The 14,060-nt window shown below is 41.3% G+C and overlaps 1 protein-coding gene across 6 annotated transcripts in view; it reads right to left on the bottom strand.

Annotated features, from left to right (window-relative positions):
- CDON (cell adhesion associated, oncogene regulated) overlaps positions 1-14,060 on the bottom strand; it is a 106,005-nt gene that overhangs the window by 8,906 nt on the left and 83,039 nt on the right. For all 6 annotated transcript variants that reach the window (XM_077306431.1, XM_077306428.1, XM_077306427.1 and 3 more), the window contains exons 10-17: positions 13,845-14,016; positions 12,400-12,531; positions 8,771-8,977; positions 7,815-7,996; positions 6,788-6,893; positions 4,072-4,194; positions 2,981-3,208; positions 2,018-2,313 (exon numbers count right to left, since the gene is read on the bottom strand). In XM_077306431.1, coding sequence (XP_077162546.1) covers positions 2,018-2,313; positions 2,981-3,208; positions 4,072-4,194; positions 6,788-6,893; positions 7,815-7,996; positions 8,771-8,977; positions 12,400-12,531; positions 13,845-14,016 — 1,446 coding nt within the window. The remainder of the gene's footprint in view (positions 1-2,017; positions 2,314-2,980; positions 3,209-4,071; positions 4,195-6,787; positions 6,894-7,814; positions 7,997-8,770; positions 8,978-12,399; positions 12,532-13,844; positions 14,017-14,060) is intronic.

The raw sequence follows: 14,060 nt of genomic DNA, 5'->3' as shown, positions 1-14,060 counted from the left end.
ATGATATTTTGGTCCATACCCTAAAGGCATTATTGAATTGTGAGAGTTGAAGGGTTTCAGGATTCAGGAGACTTGTGTTAATTCATGTGCTGGTTATTCAAAATTAGAAAAACATGCTCTTCAGTCTTAATAAGAGGCAAGTATGTCTCGGAAGTCTGGCATACAACCCTTCAAAATATTCAGAACTTATGACCAGGAGAAAATGTAAGGCATGTATGCCAAATTATATATACATATGCCTTTCAGGCACTTCTATACACAAGTACAAATGAGTGGTACTGATAAAAGATCTCTGCTGGCAGCCAACATGTTCCCAGGCACAATTCAAGGTGCTGATTTTGACCCTAAAAACCCTGAACAGCTGGGGAGAACAGGATTTGAAGGGCTGCCTTTGCTTGCAGAAGAAGTCTGCCTTTCAGAAATCAGGCACGTGGCATCTTGAGAGGGCCTTTTATAATGCCGTGTTCCTCCCTAGACAGATTCATGAGGTTCTTATATTTTTGTTTCAAATGCCAGGTTGTTTTTAATTCTCAAAGGCTATCAAGATGGATTGATTCTGCTGTGATAGTAGTGTTTATCCGTTGCTGGTGTTGTCTTTGTTTTAATTTAAACTTTGTTTTATTGCACATGGCTTTGAAGGTTTTTTGAAGTGAAACACAGCTTTAAAATACCGAAATAAAACTTATGACTAGAAGAAGGTTCTTATATGCCGCTTTTCTCTACCTGAAGGAGGCTCAAAGCAGCTTACAGTCACCTTCTCTTTCCTCTCGCCACAACATACAACCTGTGAGGTGGGTGAGGCTGAGAAAGCTCTGATATCACTGTTCGGTCACAACAGTTTTTATCAGTGCTGTGGCGAGCCCAAGGTCACCCGGCTGGCTGCATGTGCGGGAGTACAGAATCAAACCCAGCATGCCAGAATAGAAGTCCGCACTCCTAACCACTACACCAAACTGGCTAGTAACGAAAATTAGCAGTCAGTTCTGAGTCTGGGCACCTGGAATCCACCTTCAAGTCAAACATGCTTTGATACTATTCATGTTTTACAAACAAATGGACAGTTTGCAACGCATACATATTGTTATTAAGGAAACGCTGAATGCATCAGTTAACACAATGAGAGGTCCTGGTCTCACAGAAAAACTTTAGCGTCAAAACTAAGCCAATAAAATCCTTTGGGTTGCAGGAACTCGTCCCCCTTATGGAGGCAGATAGGCAAGGAAGCAATAACCATTTGCTCACCTACCAGGAAAAGGCAAAACAGATAGCTGCTCGGATTACCCTGAGGTAGAGCCATAAACAGCAATGATTATGACAGGGTAAAGGGAATAGTGGAAGTGTGCAGACTCCAGCCCTATTTCAGGGCAGGTTAGAGAGAAACCCTCCATCTGGGAGAGAGCATGAAAAGGTTTAGCACAACATGAGGTGCACAAGCCACAAACCAGGAGAAGAGTGCCTTGACAAGCCATTATTTCAACAGTTTAGCAGCTGTCCATTCATCTGGAGATAATTTATTTGATTTATATGCCATTGCTTCCGAACCAGCTGGCCCGCAGCAGCTTACAACATGAATAAACAATATAAAATCAACATAGCCATTAAAAAGCCCTCCCACCCAACCTGAGTATCAAGGTTAAATGAGTGACTCAGGCAAGCTAAGTTAGCTCCTTTGTTTTGTTTTGTTTTTGTATGTTTCTATAACACTTCTAATGTTCTGACAGTATTTTCCTAGGCTCTTGTGCTACTAAAGAATAGAGCTGTTAGTAAATAAGGATATGTGTTTTCTTACTAAAGCTCTTGAGCTGTGGCCAGAAAGTTCTTAACCAGGGACCTGGCTGTTTAAGCATGAAGGTTTGAACCCTGTGGTTCTGGTGAAGATGATTGCATATTCCTGAGCTTCCAAGAGGACAATACAAATCATTATGAAGCTAGCAACATAAGGAAGAAGCACAACCTTCATTTGCTGATGTTCTCTACATTTAAGTGTTCAAAGGACAGACTTAATAAATTCACTTACATTTCCTAGGTGGTGGTTATGTTCATATTCCACATGGGCTCTGGACAGGGAATTAGTGTGTCCTGGATAAACACCATTTCCTCCATTCACAACGCCATTCATGATTCCATTGATCCCATTAATTCCATTAGGAATCTTGTGGTGGTGGTGATGGCAACCATTAGTAACATTTCCATTACTGATGAAGTTTCCATGGATATTGCCATTGATACGACTTGTGCCTGGTAACGTAGTGTACTCAACCATTTGCCCATTGATTTCAGCACCTTGGTAGAGGTAATTCGGAGGGTCATATTCTGCAAAGGTATGGAGGAGAAACACTATAACAAATTGCAATTAAAATCTCAAAATACATAGTGGTCCCTGGCCCAAGAGAGGTCCACCTAGCCTTGACCAGGGCCAGGGCCTTTTTGGTCCTGATCCTGACCTGGTGGATTGAGCTCCTTGAAGAGGTGAGGGCCCTGTCAGAGCTCTCACAGTTCTGCAGGGCCTGCAAGATGGAGCTCTTCAACCAGGCATTTGGCTGAGGCTGGGTGGCTGAACATGGACTGGGCTCTTCCCTTGAACCACCCCACCTTTGGTGGGAGATGGGATTTCCAGTCATTGTACGGTGGGGGATGGTAGAGGGGCTTGGGGTTGTTTGTTCTTTCTGGTTCAGTTTTAATTGTATTTTTAATTGTTGTGGACCACCCAAGTTGGGTGGCTGGGAGGGTTGGTATATAAGTCCAATAATAATAATAATAAAAAAATGAAATTTATATTACATTTGAGAAGCTACAGATAGGGGATGCATGGGACACTAATCACTAGACTTCATATGAAGACCAAAATGTCTCCAGCCACCTCAAGTTCACATCATTCAATGACAATCAAAACTTACTCAGGTACTGAGGTTTACAGCTTCTCTGAACCAGTCAATGATTTCTGCAGCAAAGGACATTAAATATACCCGAAGAAACTTACTCTGCATGGCATTTTGCTGGCGGTTCTTCCATAAACACATGGCAATGAAAACTATAAGAATGAGGACCATTACTCCAAGGACACAACCCACAATCAGGTACAGCATATCACTACTTCGGACAGGGCCATGTGGTTGACCAGCATTATTCCCAGCTCCACGGTCAAGAGAATTCGGTGGTGTGCTAAGGTCCTTCCCTGGGTATTCCGATGCTCCAGGTGTACGCTTCACTGATTGGGGTGAAAAACATTCCAAAAGTAGAAGTTTGAGTCTAAAGCAGCAATAATTTTACCATTTTATTAATATCACAACCACTAAGAAATACAATGATGCTAACAAGGTTAATCAGCTATTAGATAATATATATTTGCTTTAGGTCACCCAATGGCCATGACCCCCAAACCCAAATTGATATAACACAAGGAGAGATGGAGGAACAGAAAAAGCACTGAAACAGCCTTCAATTTATATTAGGGGGCTAAAAGGCAATAATAGCAGAAGGTCTTGGACTCTATGTCCTGGTCACTGCACTCCAGGCAAGAGGTTAGTAGCCACTGTGCAACACAAGAGAATATGTGTGCCTGAGATGAGATATTTCTGGGGAGACAGCAGCTTTAGCGACTGGAGGTGAAGCTTTCTTAGTGGTTATATTTAGTTTGATACTATATGGGCATCTAGAATCACATACTGAAAGGTTAAATTGTGTTGTCTCCACAAAGTCAAAAAGTTGACTAAGGAAGTGAACACAATGAGAATTGTTTAAAAATCAAAGCAAATGATTATATATATTGATCGATTAAGGTCAGATAGTAAGTACATCTACTAAGTATATATAGTCATATTTAATGGTGATTAACAAATTTGAAAAAAGAGGAGTGGAGTATTAAATTTGACTGTCCACATAGGACTGGGGAGACCCAGGTGCAAATTCCATACCACAAAGCATACTGGGTAATCTTGGACAGTCTCTAACATTCCTCACAGGATTGTTGTAAAGATCCAATAGGGCAGAACCCTGTAAAATCAGCCTTGGCTACTTGGAGAAAATGAGTGGTTGAAATATGACAAATAAATTCCCTTTCCCCTCTCTTACCTTTTGTCTCGCAGATCATGACATTGCTGTAGTCGCTTTCTCCTCCTTCGTTGTAACACTGCATTTTAATATCATATGACGTTTCAGGCTGCAGGTGGCTTATCAAGTGCCATTCCTTCATACCTAGAAAGAATATAGCCAGATGTTCCTTTTGTTCAACATGAATTGTGTTTCATGTGGAATGGGGGGGGGGGAGAAGAACCACAGTCTATTGTGCTTTGAACTGGACTTAGCAGTACACATTTATATGCTCAGAGTATCCTGGATTTAGAATTCATTTCCCCAAGTAATCTTATGTTAAGAATTAACATGTTTTCCACACAGGTGGAATGTTAGCTACTATTTTAACATAGAACCTCAAGGGCAAAGGCCGAATCAGACAACTACATAAAACTGTGACGTGAACATTTTGCAAAATGCAGTTTTTCAAGCTTTGGACTTTAGCCAGTATACTGCAATGGTGCAATTAAATTTCGCAGAAAGACTTACAACTTTTTTCTTGGGCCATAAGACTGGACATCATGCAGTTCTACACTGAAGTCCAAGAATATCCACAAATGGGAACAACCTAAATACTGCCTTTTTATCCAGGCTAGAAGAAGTCCCAGAAGTCCCATTGTCATGTTTTTATACAGAAGAATTTCTGGTATTGTGTGGACTTCTTACATTGGGAATACCAATCACAACAAGCTCATACAGAGTAATTAACAGCATTGGGCTGAAAGCCAATCTCTAATTTTGACAGCATGTGAAGATGCTGAAGAGCCTCAGGTGAACTATGTTTCAAAAAAGCTTTACCACATTTATGCTTGTACTATGTGCCCCTAAATATGAATGCAAATACAGGATTATCTGATAGTCTGAATTCCCCCAAGGCAGCCATTTTCCAAAGATTTACCGTAGGTCCATTTTTTTCATGTATTCTACCACCAACATACTTTTCACTAATTAAATCAGGTTTCTCTTCCAACTACTACTAGGAAATATAAGCATTTCAACTCTGCTCTTCATACAATTAAGCAACTTTCGTAAGAATAGATTTTTTAGTCTGTCTCAAGGAACAGAGCATGGAATGCAAAATTTCAGCACATGAGTCCAACAGGTTTATTGTTCCATTTTTGCCAAAAAGGCAGAACCCAGCAACTATCTAATGAATAGTAAAATGAAATTTAAAAGCAGTTTTGCTTGTGGCAACTTATATACAAAGAAGGTATCATAGACTTATCAAAAGACAAGTCCGAGCAGGAAATGATAATGAAACCTCAGACTTATCAATTAAACCACAACAAGTTCATAAGCTTTTTAATCAACTCAACACTTGGAAAGGAAAATCCTTTGTTAAATTCTGACCCTGCAGTGTAAGCAGAATGAAGTGGACACTTGTAGTGTCCACTCAGCATCTGAACAAAGGACAGAATAGATTCATTTTATATGCTTTTCTCGACATTATTAAATGTCATAATTTAATTAAAAGCAGCTCTGTCTATGTGCTAAAGACATTCCCACAGTCATGCAACTTTCTGCTCTAAGCTATGGTGCAGCACAGCAGCTGCTAGTGATTTTAGGGTTCCACAACATTTCAGTACATATAAACCATCAGAAATGAGCAGATTTTACAGCACAGTAGAGTTAACTTAAACATTTACAAACACATTCTGTGTACAAGAGAGGCTATCTGGTAACAAACAGCTAAAAACTAGAGATGTCCAATTTGGTAATATTCAAAATTCACTGAATAACTCTCTATTTGGAATACTGGAATATTTCCACATCTGAAGTTTATAATTCTGAATATTTGGAATTGAACTGGCTCCTGTAAAAAAAAAAAACCCAACACAACAGCATGGGATATTAAAATGAAACCAATTTCCTCAGACAGTCTGGTTCTAAGGTGGTAAGGGGAGGGCACCAACTTTCCCCTGATTGTTACTGTCATGGTTCTGGCCAAGGGAACGGAGACTGGGATGACAGCAAGGGATGAGGACTGATGTCTTTCTGCACTTTAGGGCCCTGAAGAACAATAGGGAATACTTTCACACAGATCACACAACTGAAAGGTGGGTATGGCTGCCTTATAGACCTGCAGCTATCCATTAACATTCTGCAATCAGCTAATATCTGGTACAATGAATCAGTAGTCCTTGTACCAAGCCCAACTGCTGTTGGAGCCTAACTGCCTGTTCTTCCATGACTACCTGTTGCTCCAACCTGCCCATCAGTGCTCCCAGAGGGGTAGAGAGGAAGTTGAGTGCATAAGGATACACTCCACAAACTACTCAGAGGGATGAGGTAGTGAGGATAATTACTTAGGTTGAGTATGATTAACAGAACTAAGTGGGCTACAAAACTGCCTGCACAGACCAAGGTTTTAAACTATTACTAGGCCAAAGGTTGCACACTTTCTTTTCTTGGAACAGCATGGAAGAATTTGACAGGGTTTATGACAGTTGGATAGATTTATGCAGTCTAATTTATTCTGGTGCCTTCAGAATTCAGAGCCTCCAGAGAGGTCCAGAAGGGCTCACTCTCCCGAGCATTAGTTACTTATTCATTTGAGAAAGCTATAGGGTCCCTGGTCTACAGAAGACATCTTCATGCTTGTGATTTCACAATTATGACCCCTCCGTTTATGCAATACAGCATTTTCAGCTGATGCAGCTCTCACTTTTCCTTAAGTAAATGGCACCGTTACGATGCATACTGTAACATGGCTTACCTTCCACAATATCTCGCTTGTAGTCACTATCATTGTCACTATCTGTTGGCCGATAATAGATATAAAAACCTTGAATAGGTGTATTGTTGTTATTTGAAGTGATGTACTAGAATATAAACATATGCATTTTATTTTCCAAAAGTGTAGTCTAGAAGATTTATGGACATGCTATTACAAACACATTTTACAATCTGGGAAATTTTGCAAAATTTTGCTGAAACCCAACAAAAAGCAGTATAAACTACATGGAGAGGCCAGAGAAGAACTGGTTTTTATACCCCATTTTCCTCTCTCCAATGGAGTCTCAAAGAGGCTTAACCATTGCCTTCCCTTCCTCTTCCCACAACAGACATCCTGTGAAATAGGTGGGGCTGAGAGAGCTCTGACAAAATTTCTTCCTGAGAATAGCTCTAACAGGACTGTGAATAGCTCAAGGTCACCCAGCTGGCTGTATGTGGAGTGGGGGAACCAAACTTGTCTCCTGAGATTGTAAGCCTCTACTCTTAGCCATTACACTAACCTTTTACAGTTTTAATTGTCCTTTTCTTGGATTCTCTGCACATCAAATAAGCCATAATTATACTTAAGTCTGCAGATGAACTACTCACAATAATGGCAAAATTATATAATGCCCCAGAGCAAAATTTAGAAGACTCATCACATTTCAATACATCTTAAGACAATAAGCCTTATTTTGTACAAGTTTTAATATGCCTACAATTCAATTTTCCGAGCTACTATGGTGTCAAAAGCAGCCCTCAAGTAATTAGTAATATGTAGGTAACAAAAATAGTAGTTGGAGGGGAAAAGGAAAAAGCTCATACTGTACAAATAACTGTTCTCTTATAATACTAAACATTTATTACAAAAGGGTTAAATTTATTGCAATAAATACCTTTACCAGCTGTAATCAGGAGTGAAAATAATTTGGAAATATGCTCTAATGAGGAGACTAATAAGTGAAATAAACCATTCTGGCAAAGACACATCCAATCTGTCCAGAGAATGGAAAGAAACAGATACTTACAGTCCATTTTAACATGATCTGAGTATCGCTGATTGCCTCGGTATAAGCAATGTGAGGCCCTGTTATGGGACGGTTGGAAAATCGGTTGGTAAAGCCAGCTACTTGATAAGGGCGAGATGCTGAACTTCGTGGGCTCTCCCCATAATTATTGATAGCGATCACTCGGAATTTATACGTGGCTCCTTTCAAATGATAGAGAGAAAGGGGTGGGGGTAGAAGAGCATTAAGTTACAGGATAAAATTCCATGGGAAGGAATCTAGTTACCTAACCCAGCCACCATCTGTCTATATTAAGGGATTATGAAATCATCATGATTATCTTTCCCCCATTTTAAGATCCAAGGAAGGAGATTTTTTTTCAGATAACTACTTAGGAAATACTCAATACTGGACATCCAGCTCTTGAAATGCAAAATAAGTTTAAAGGATGCAAAGTCAGGTTTGCATACACAGACCTGTTCCTTTTACCCTTGGCATAAAGTTGCACACGATTTGGTCAAGTATAGCAGTCATTTATACCCCATTTCGGAAGAATGGGTAGGGGGATGGACACATGCAGAGCAGAGACTGGACCACTGTATTTGAGTTAAGGGTACAAGCATCCTTTCATGCTTCACAGTAGCACACTGCTCAGGTATTTAGGCAGAAATGATTTTTGTTACAACAGAGAAGCAGGGACTGGTAATATTTTTAATGAATTTTAACACAGCATCAATGACAATTCCAAGCTATGGTTGGTTAATAGATGGCACAGTCATCCTGCTAAGAAGGTCTGGATTTGTTCAGTGTCCAGGTAGATGACCAGCCTGAGCTCCATGGTGGAAGGAAAGTGGGATAATAATGGAAAACAAAGTTAAAGTAATGCCTCATGCTTTAATAGTTCCACTTGGCTGGATCCCAAGATACTGCTAAGGTTAATCACATTCCATGTTGATTAGGATAACTGCAGCACATACCTGGTTCCAAATAGCGGACTTCAACTGAAAGTTTGGAAGGGGAGATGTTATCAGCTGCAACCTTCCAGTCACCACTCTTGCTAAGGAGCTTATATTCTACTTTAAAGGCAGTGATAGGAGAGCCACCATTTGCACGTGGGATCCAAGTGACATAAACAGACGTCTCTGACGCTGTGGAGATAGTAGGTCGATCTGGTGCCTCCGGAACTGAAATAGGGAATTGGAGAAACCATCATAAATCCTGTACAAAAGCTAATGAGCTTCCCACATGGTCATTTATTATTTAATTATACATGAACAGGCCTGCCATTGAATAGGTCTTTACAGTTAAAAGCTTCCAGGCGGGCTGTCTGAAGCTTCTAAGCCATCAGGCAGAGGCAGTTCAGATTGTGATGAAGCACCTGATTCATGCTGATGAAATCGGGCTGGTTTGGTAGGGGAAGGAACTGGTCCCAGGAGCCTCCATAAGGATCAGAGACCATATTTTGACAAGGCCAAAAGAGTGCTACCAGGAACATGTTTGATCTCTCCCTCCTGGCTTTCTCTATTACCCTGATAAGGAACAGGAATGAGGGGAATGCATAAAGCAGGGCTCACCGCCAACGCAGCTGAAACACATCCCCTCGAGCATCAATTCCAGTTCCTGCTTGGGAACAGAACTTTACAGTCTTCTCGTTTTCTTGCGTCACAAAAAGATCAACGTCTGGAACACCTCAAAGGGTAAAAAGTGGTTCCAGGTAAGTGGCCTTTAGGGACCACTTGTGAGTGTGCCAGCCCTGCTCAACCTGACGGTTTCCATGTTTAAACTCTCACAGATGTGGATAGTTTGAATTGGAGCACGAGCTTCATTGCCTTTGGCTGCATCTCCTCCATAGCCAAAGAGGATGGTGGAGGGTTGCTTCTTGATCCTACAAAAGTGCTCTACCACTCTGGAGGTAGGCTGGAGAGATGCAGGTTTTTGCCACAATTCCTGTATAAAGGTCCTCAGGAGACTCTAAATAGAGGCGATTCAGAATTGTATCTTTGAGTTTGTGCTCCAAGACAGTGGTCCCCAACCTTTCTGAGGCTGGGGACAGGCAGGGCAAATGCGCCATGCGCGGCCGAATCGCGGCCCGGCCCTGATTCCCTCTCCCCGCCCTCCTGCAGTAAGCTTCCTGGGCCGCAAGCTTGCGGCCTGGGAAGTTTTTTACTGCAGGGGGGGAGATGGAGCTGCGGCCCGGCGCCATGGCCTTCACGCAGGTTGGGGACCACTGCTCCAAGAGACTGGATCATATGAATCATCTGTTTTTCCAAGCATTCAGACATCCTCCATGGGAGACACTGGAGATGGGTCACCTACCCTCTCATCTGGGTTTGGATCCAATGTTATATCGAATCTGTCAGATTCAGTAGCTGTTTCTTCTATCCCTGCCAGAATAGGAGAACTCAGACTGCACAAGATGTTTGCTGAAGGTGGCTATAGTGAAACCTGATAAGGGTAATGATACAAACTGGTGTCCCTGGGGCTTGCAGAGTTGTCACTCCATTCCTCCAAATATTCCAGAGACATCATATAGGGGTGTGAAGGCCACCACCGAGGTGCCTGGGGCTGAGACAATGGAACCATGGCCATTTCTTTTGGACTCACTTGAAGCCTGGCCCTGCGGCAAACCAGTATCCTCGGAAGCTGATATTACTTTGATGAATCAGGATGAAATCCTCTCAGCTATAGCTGGAGACCCCCAAAGCATGAACTTTTCCTTCAGTAGCAAAAGAGGAACTGAGTTTGACACTGCTACACAGGAGCATATAGACCCTGGGCAGGAACAAGCTTCTTATTCCAGCGTTTAATGCCCCTTGGAGGCTCTTAGCTGCAAAGACCAATCCAATGGCAATGCACAGAAGACTGATAAAGTTTCTTACAAAGATACGACTACAGCTACCAAGACAGATGATATACACCCACACTTTACAAGACCACCAAATTACATCAGCACATAACAGCTCTGTAGCATTAGCACATAAAAAACCCTGAAAGACTTGCTTATTCAAGATTACAGAAACAGGCAGGCCAATCTACTATGACACTCCAGTTTGGTGCTGCACTGAATTCATCCTGTTACACATAAAACCTGAACTGGAATTCCAAGGCTAATAAAAGCTTTTGTTCTATGGCTGTCAAGTACCATGAAGTTCAATCACTCACTTTAAAACAAATTAGCTAGTGTTCAAAGCCAAGCAAATCACATTAATACTTACTCAACTCACACTTGAAGTTAAGACAGCAGTGGGAAGAGAAAGAATGGAGAAAGGTGGGGTTAGTAAGTCTGGTTACAAGCATTATCCTTCAGCGTCTATTAGACTGCTTTACACATGTTCCTGAACTATTAGATAGTGACAGAGGGGAAAGGGGGATTTAATATGTAAGAGAAAGGTATAGCGAGATTGTAAATTATGACTAGCATCCAGTTTGCCATCACCTGATGGAGAAAACTTGACAAGAGATCTTACATTGTTATATACTACACATCCAAGAATTAACTGTTTTAACTCCTTACACTATGATAAGGTAGCATAAAACCAGGTAATTAAATGGGATTTATTTAGTGGCATGACTGAGCTAATGGAACATGCATTGCAACAAAGGCCTATTTTATTTTACTAAACAAAGGCCAATGTTTATCGAGAGATAACAGTCCGCTAATTCATTTCTAAATCTCAACATCAAAACATATTACCTAAGACCTTAATTTAAATCATAAAAATATGGAAGCAAGCAAACCCAGGTAGACCACAAATTTCAATGAGATAGCAGAATGCTGAGATTCTATATGGAATCAGATCATCATTCCATCTAGTACTATCTAATAAATGGCCTAAGGCAGCTGTCCCCCAACACTTGGTCCGGAGACCGGTCCCGGTCCGTGGATCATTCAACCCCAGCCGCTGCCTCAGGGGCCGCCCTGCCACTCTGCCGCTGGCTCACCTTTGGTGCTCTGCTATCAATCACCTACTAAGTCCTGACTCCATATATTCCTGCCCTCCAAGGTTAAGCAGGTAGTTATTGGAGATAGTGCCTTCCCTGTGGTGCTCTAGTTATGAAACTACACTTGGCAGTATCGCTACAATGTTATATATACCAAGTAAAGTCTGTTTGGTTCAGTTGTTTTCCTTAAACATCTACTGGACCCTCCCGAACCTCCCCCCCTTGAAACCATACAATGGTTCTGAACAACTATGGGCCTGTTTATTATTACTGTTACCTTCATTCCTTATAATTACTGCGTTTGATATTCACGTTCTATGTGAACCAACCTGAGCCATGTGGGAGGGGGGTATATAAATGTTATTTTAATGTTATGTATCTGTACCCTACCTTGTGAGTTACTTGAAGGAAAAGGAGAGACACTGAAAAAAACAATCTCCAATAGCTCTCTCTAGTCTCAGACAAAAGTTCTATGCCAACATGGTTAACCGAGATTCATACACTGTCACTGAGCTATAGGACCCTTTCAATCCACTGAGTATTTATCAGGGTTTATAAAGACAAGTGAAATTTTTCTGCATGGCAAACTGCAGCTTTTTTAAAGAAAAAAGTTTTACATGACAGCATTTCATATGTGATGAATCAGAAATTAAGTTACACTTACCTCCACTGTGTCGAGATGGTTCTGGAAGGACCACACCAAAATTGTTGGTTGACCCTTCCTGGATGACAGGGTGCTTAGGAATGCCAACTGGTTGAGATGGGGTTTGTGTGTTTTTTGAGGAGGAGGATCTTTCTAACAAATGTTGAAGAGAGAAACTCCATAAGTGGATGAGATAGTGCTGAAAAATTATTAGCCAATATCTTCATAGCAAGCTTGAAGTAACAGACTCTGAATATGACTTCTGCTTTACTTTAAACTCAGCCCTGCTCCATATAAGGGTTGCAAAAGTTGATATTAAACTCAAAGTTTACACTCTAAAAAGTCCCATTAATAGTTAAATATGCTACAGTCTGAGAGGGAGCTGCATCATGTCACTCTTAGCTACTGAAGATACCACCCACCATGACACTTTTTGCTGCAGGAGCATGTCTTCGATCACACTTGGAAGAGAATTCAATCATTTATTACCAATTAATTTCTAGGCACGATTCAAGGTATAGGTTCTCACACTGCAGCTGTTGGAGGCAATACTTTGGTCTGTGACCAAAGTTTGTATGGTAGAATTAATTTCTTAGTGTAGAGTTTTGCCCAAACCCCAGAGCATCTCCTCCCAAACGTCACCAATGTCCCTATGTCACTTCTGGGTGATGCAAGGATGTCATGTTTTTACTTCCTGAAGTTCCCCTGGCTTCTTAGAACTTTAAAATGGAGAAAGGGGCTCTAAACTTGGGGATCCCTGGGCCCCAACTGGGGATTAGCAACCTAGTAGGGTCTCAACTGCAGAACACCCTCATCACGGTAGGGGCGGCCAAACTATGGCTCTCCATATGTCCATGGACTGCAATTCCCACGAGCCCCTGCCAGCACAAGGGCCAGCACGGGCTCATGGGAATTTTAATGCATGGACATCTGGAGAGCCAGAGTTTGGTCACTTCTGTTCTAGGGCCTAGCTTGGTAAATTTTAGTCACCACATCAAAATATTTGTCCAAGCATTTTGTTGTGAGCTTCTCCAATAACTGTCAGTGCTTGTTTTAAAGCTATATTGAGCCACCTCAAACTCTTGAATGGGAACAATCAAATACTTCTAATGAAGTAAATTATTGCGAAATGTCTATAAAACAAGTCCCGGAGCTTCTGCCATAATTGTCAAGGCTGGGCCCAATTTAGAGCAAGGTCTGAATATGGGTTTCACTATGACTGTAGGCACTCCAATTAGCAAACATTATTAAAATATTTGTATTGCTATTTTCCTTTTGGCTAAAATCCGAAGACTTCAGAAAAGCTACTTGGAGAATGCTTGGGAGAATTCATGCCACTATCTTCAGATTTTCTGGGTATTATGTTAGAGGGGATTCTGGTTTCCAGCAACAGAAACTTGAGATTTTCCTCTTATCTACTGAATCATTCTGGGGTAGAATTACAGAACACCAAATTCTACACTTACCTTTGCTGGTACGAAAAGTGAGCATAGAAGGCTGGCCTTCACCAGCAGCACTTCTAGCTACCATCAAGACTTCATAAAGACTGGAGGGTTCCAATTCTGAGAGATGAAGTTCATTTTCACTCCCAGGAACACGAATTGTATTCCAACTGGACACATTGGCATTATCATCTAACTGTATAAAATAGGAAGCACGAGATGCTAAGAGCAAGAAAAATT

Source organism: Paroedura picta, chromosome 12 (genome assembly GCF_049243985.1).
Source record: "Paroedura picta isolate Pp20150507F chromosome 12, Ppicta_v3.0, whole genome shotgun sequence".
In the NCBI taxonomy this organism is placed as follows: Eukaryota; Metazoa; Chordata; class Lepidosauria; order Squamata; family Gekkonidae; genus Paroedura; species Paroedura picta.
This window is presented reverse-complemented; position numbering and strand designations above follow the sequence as displayed.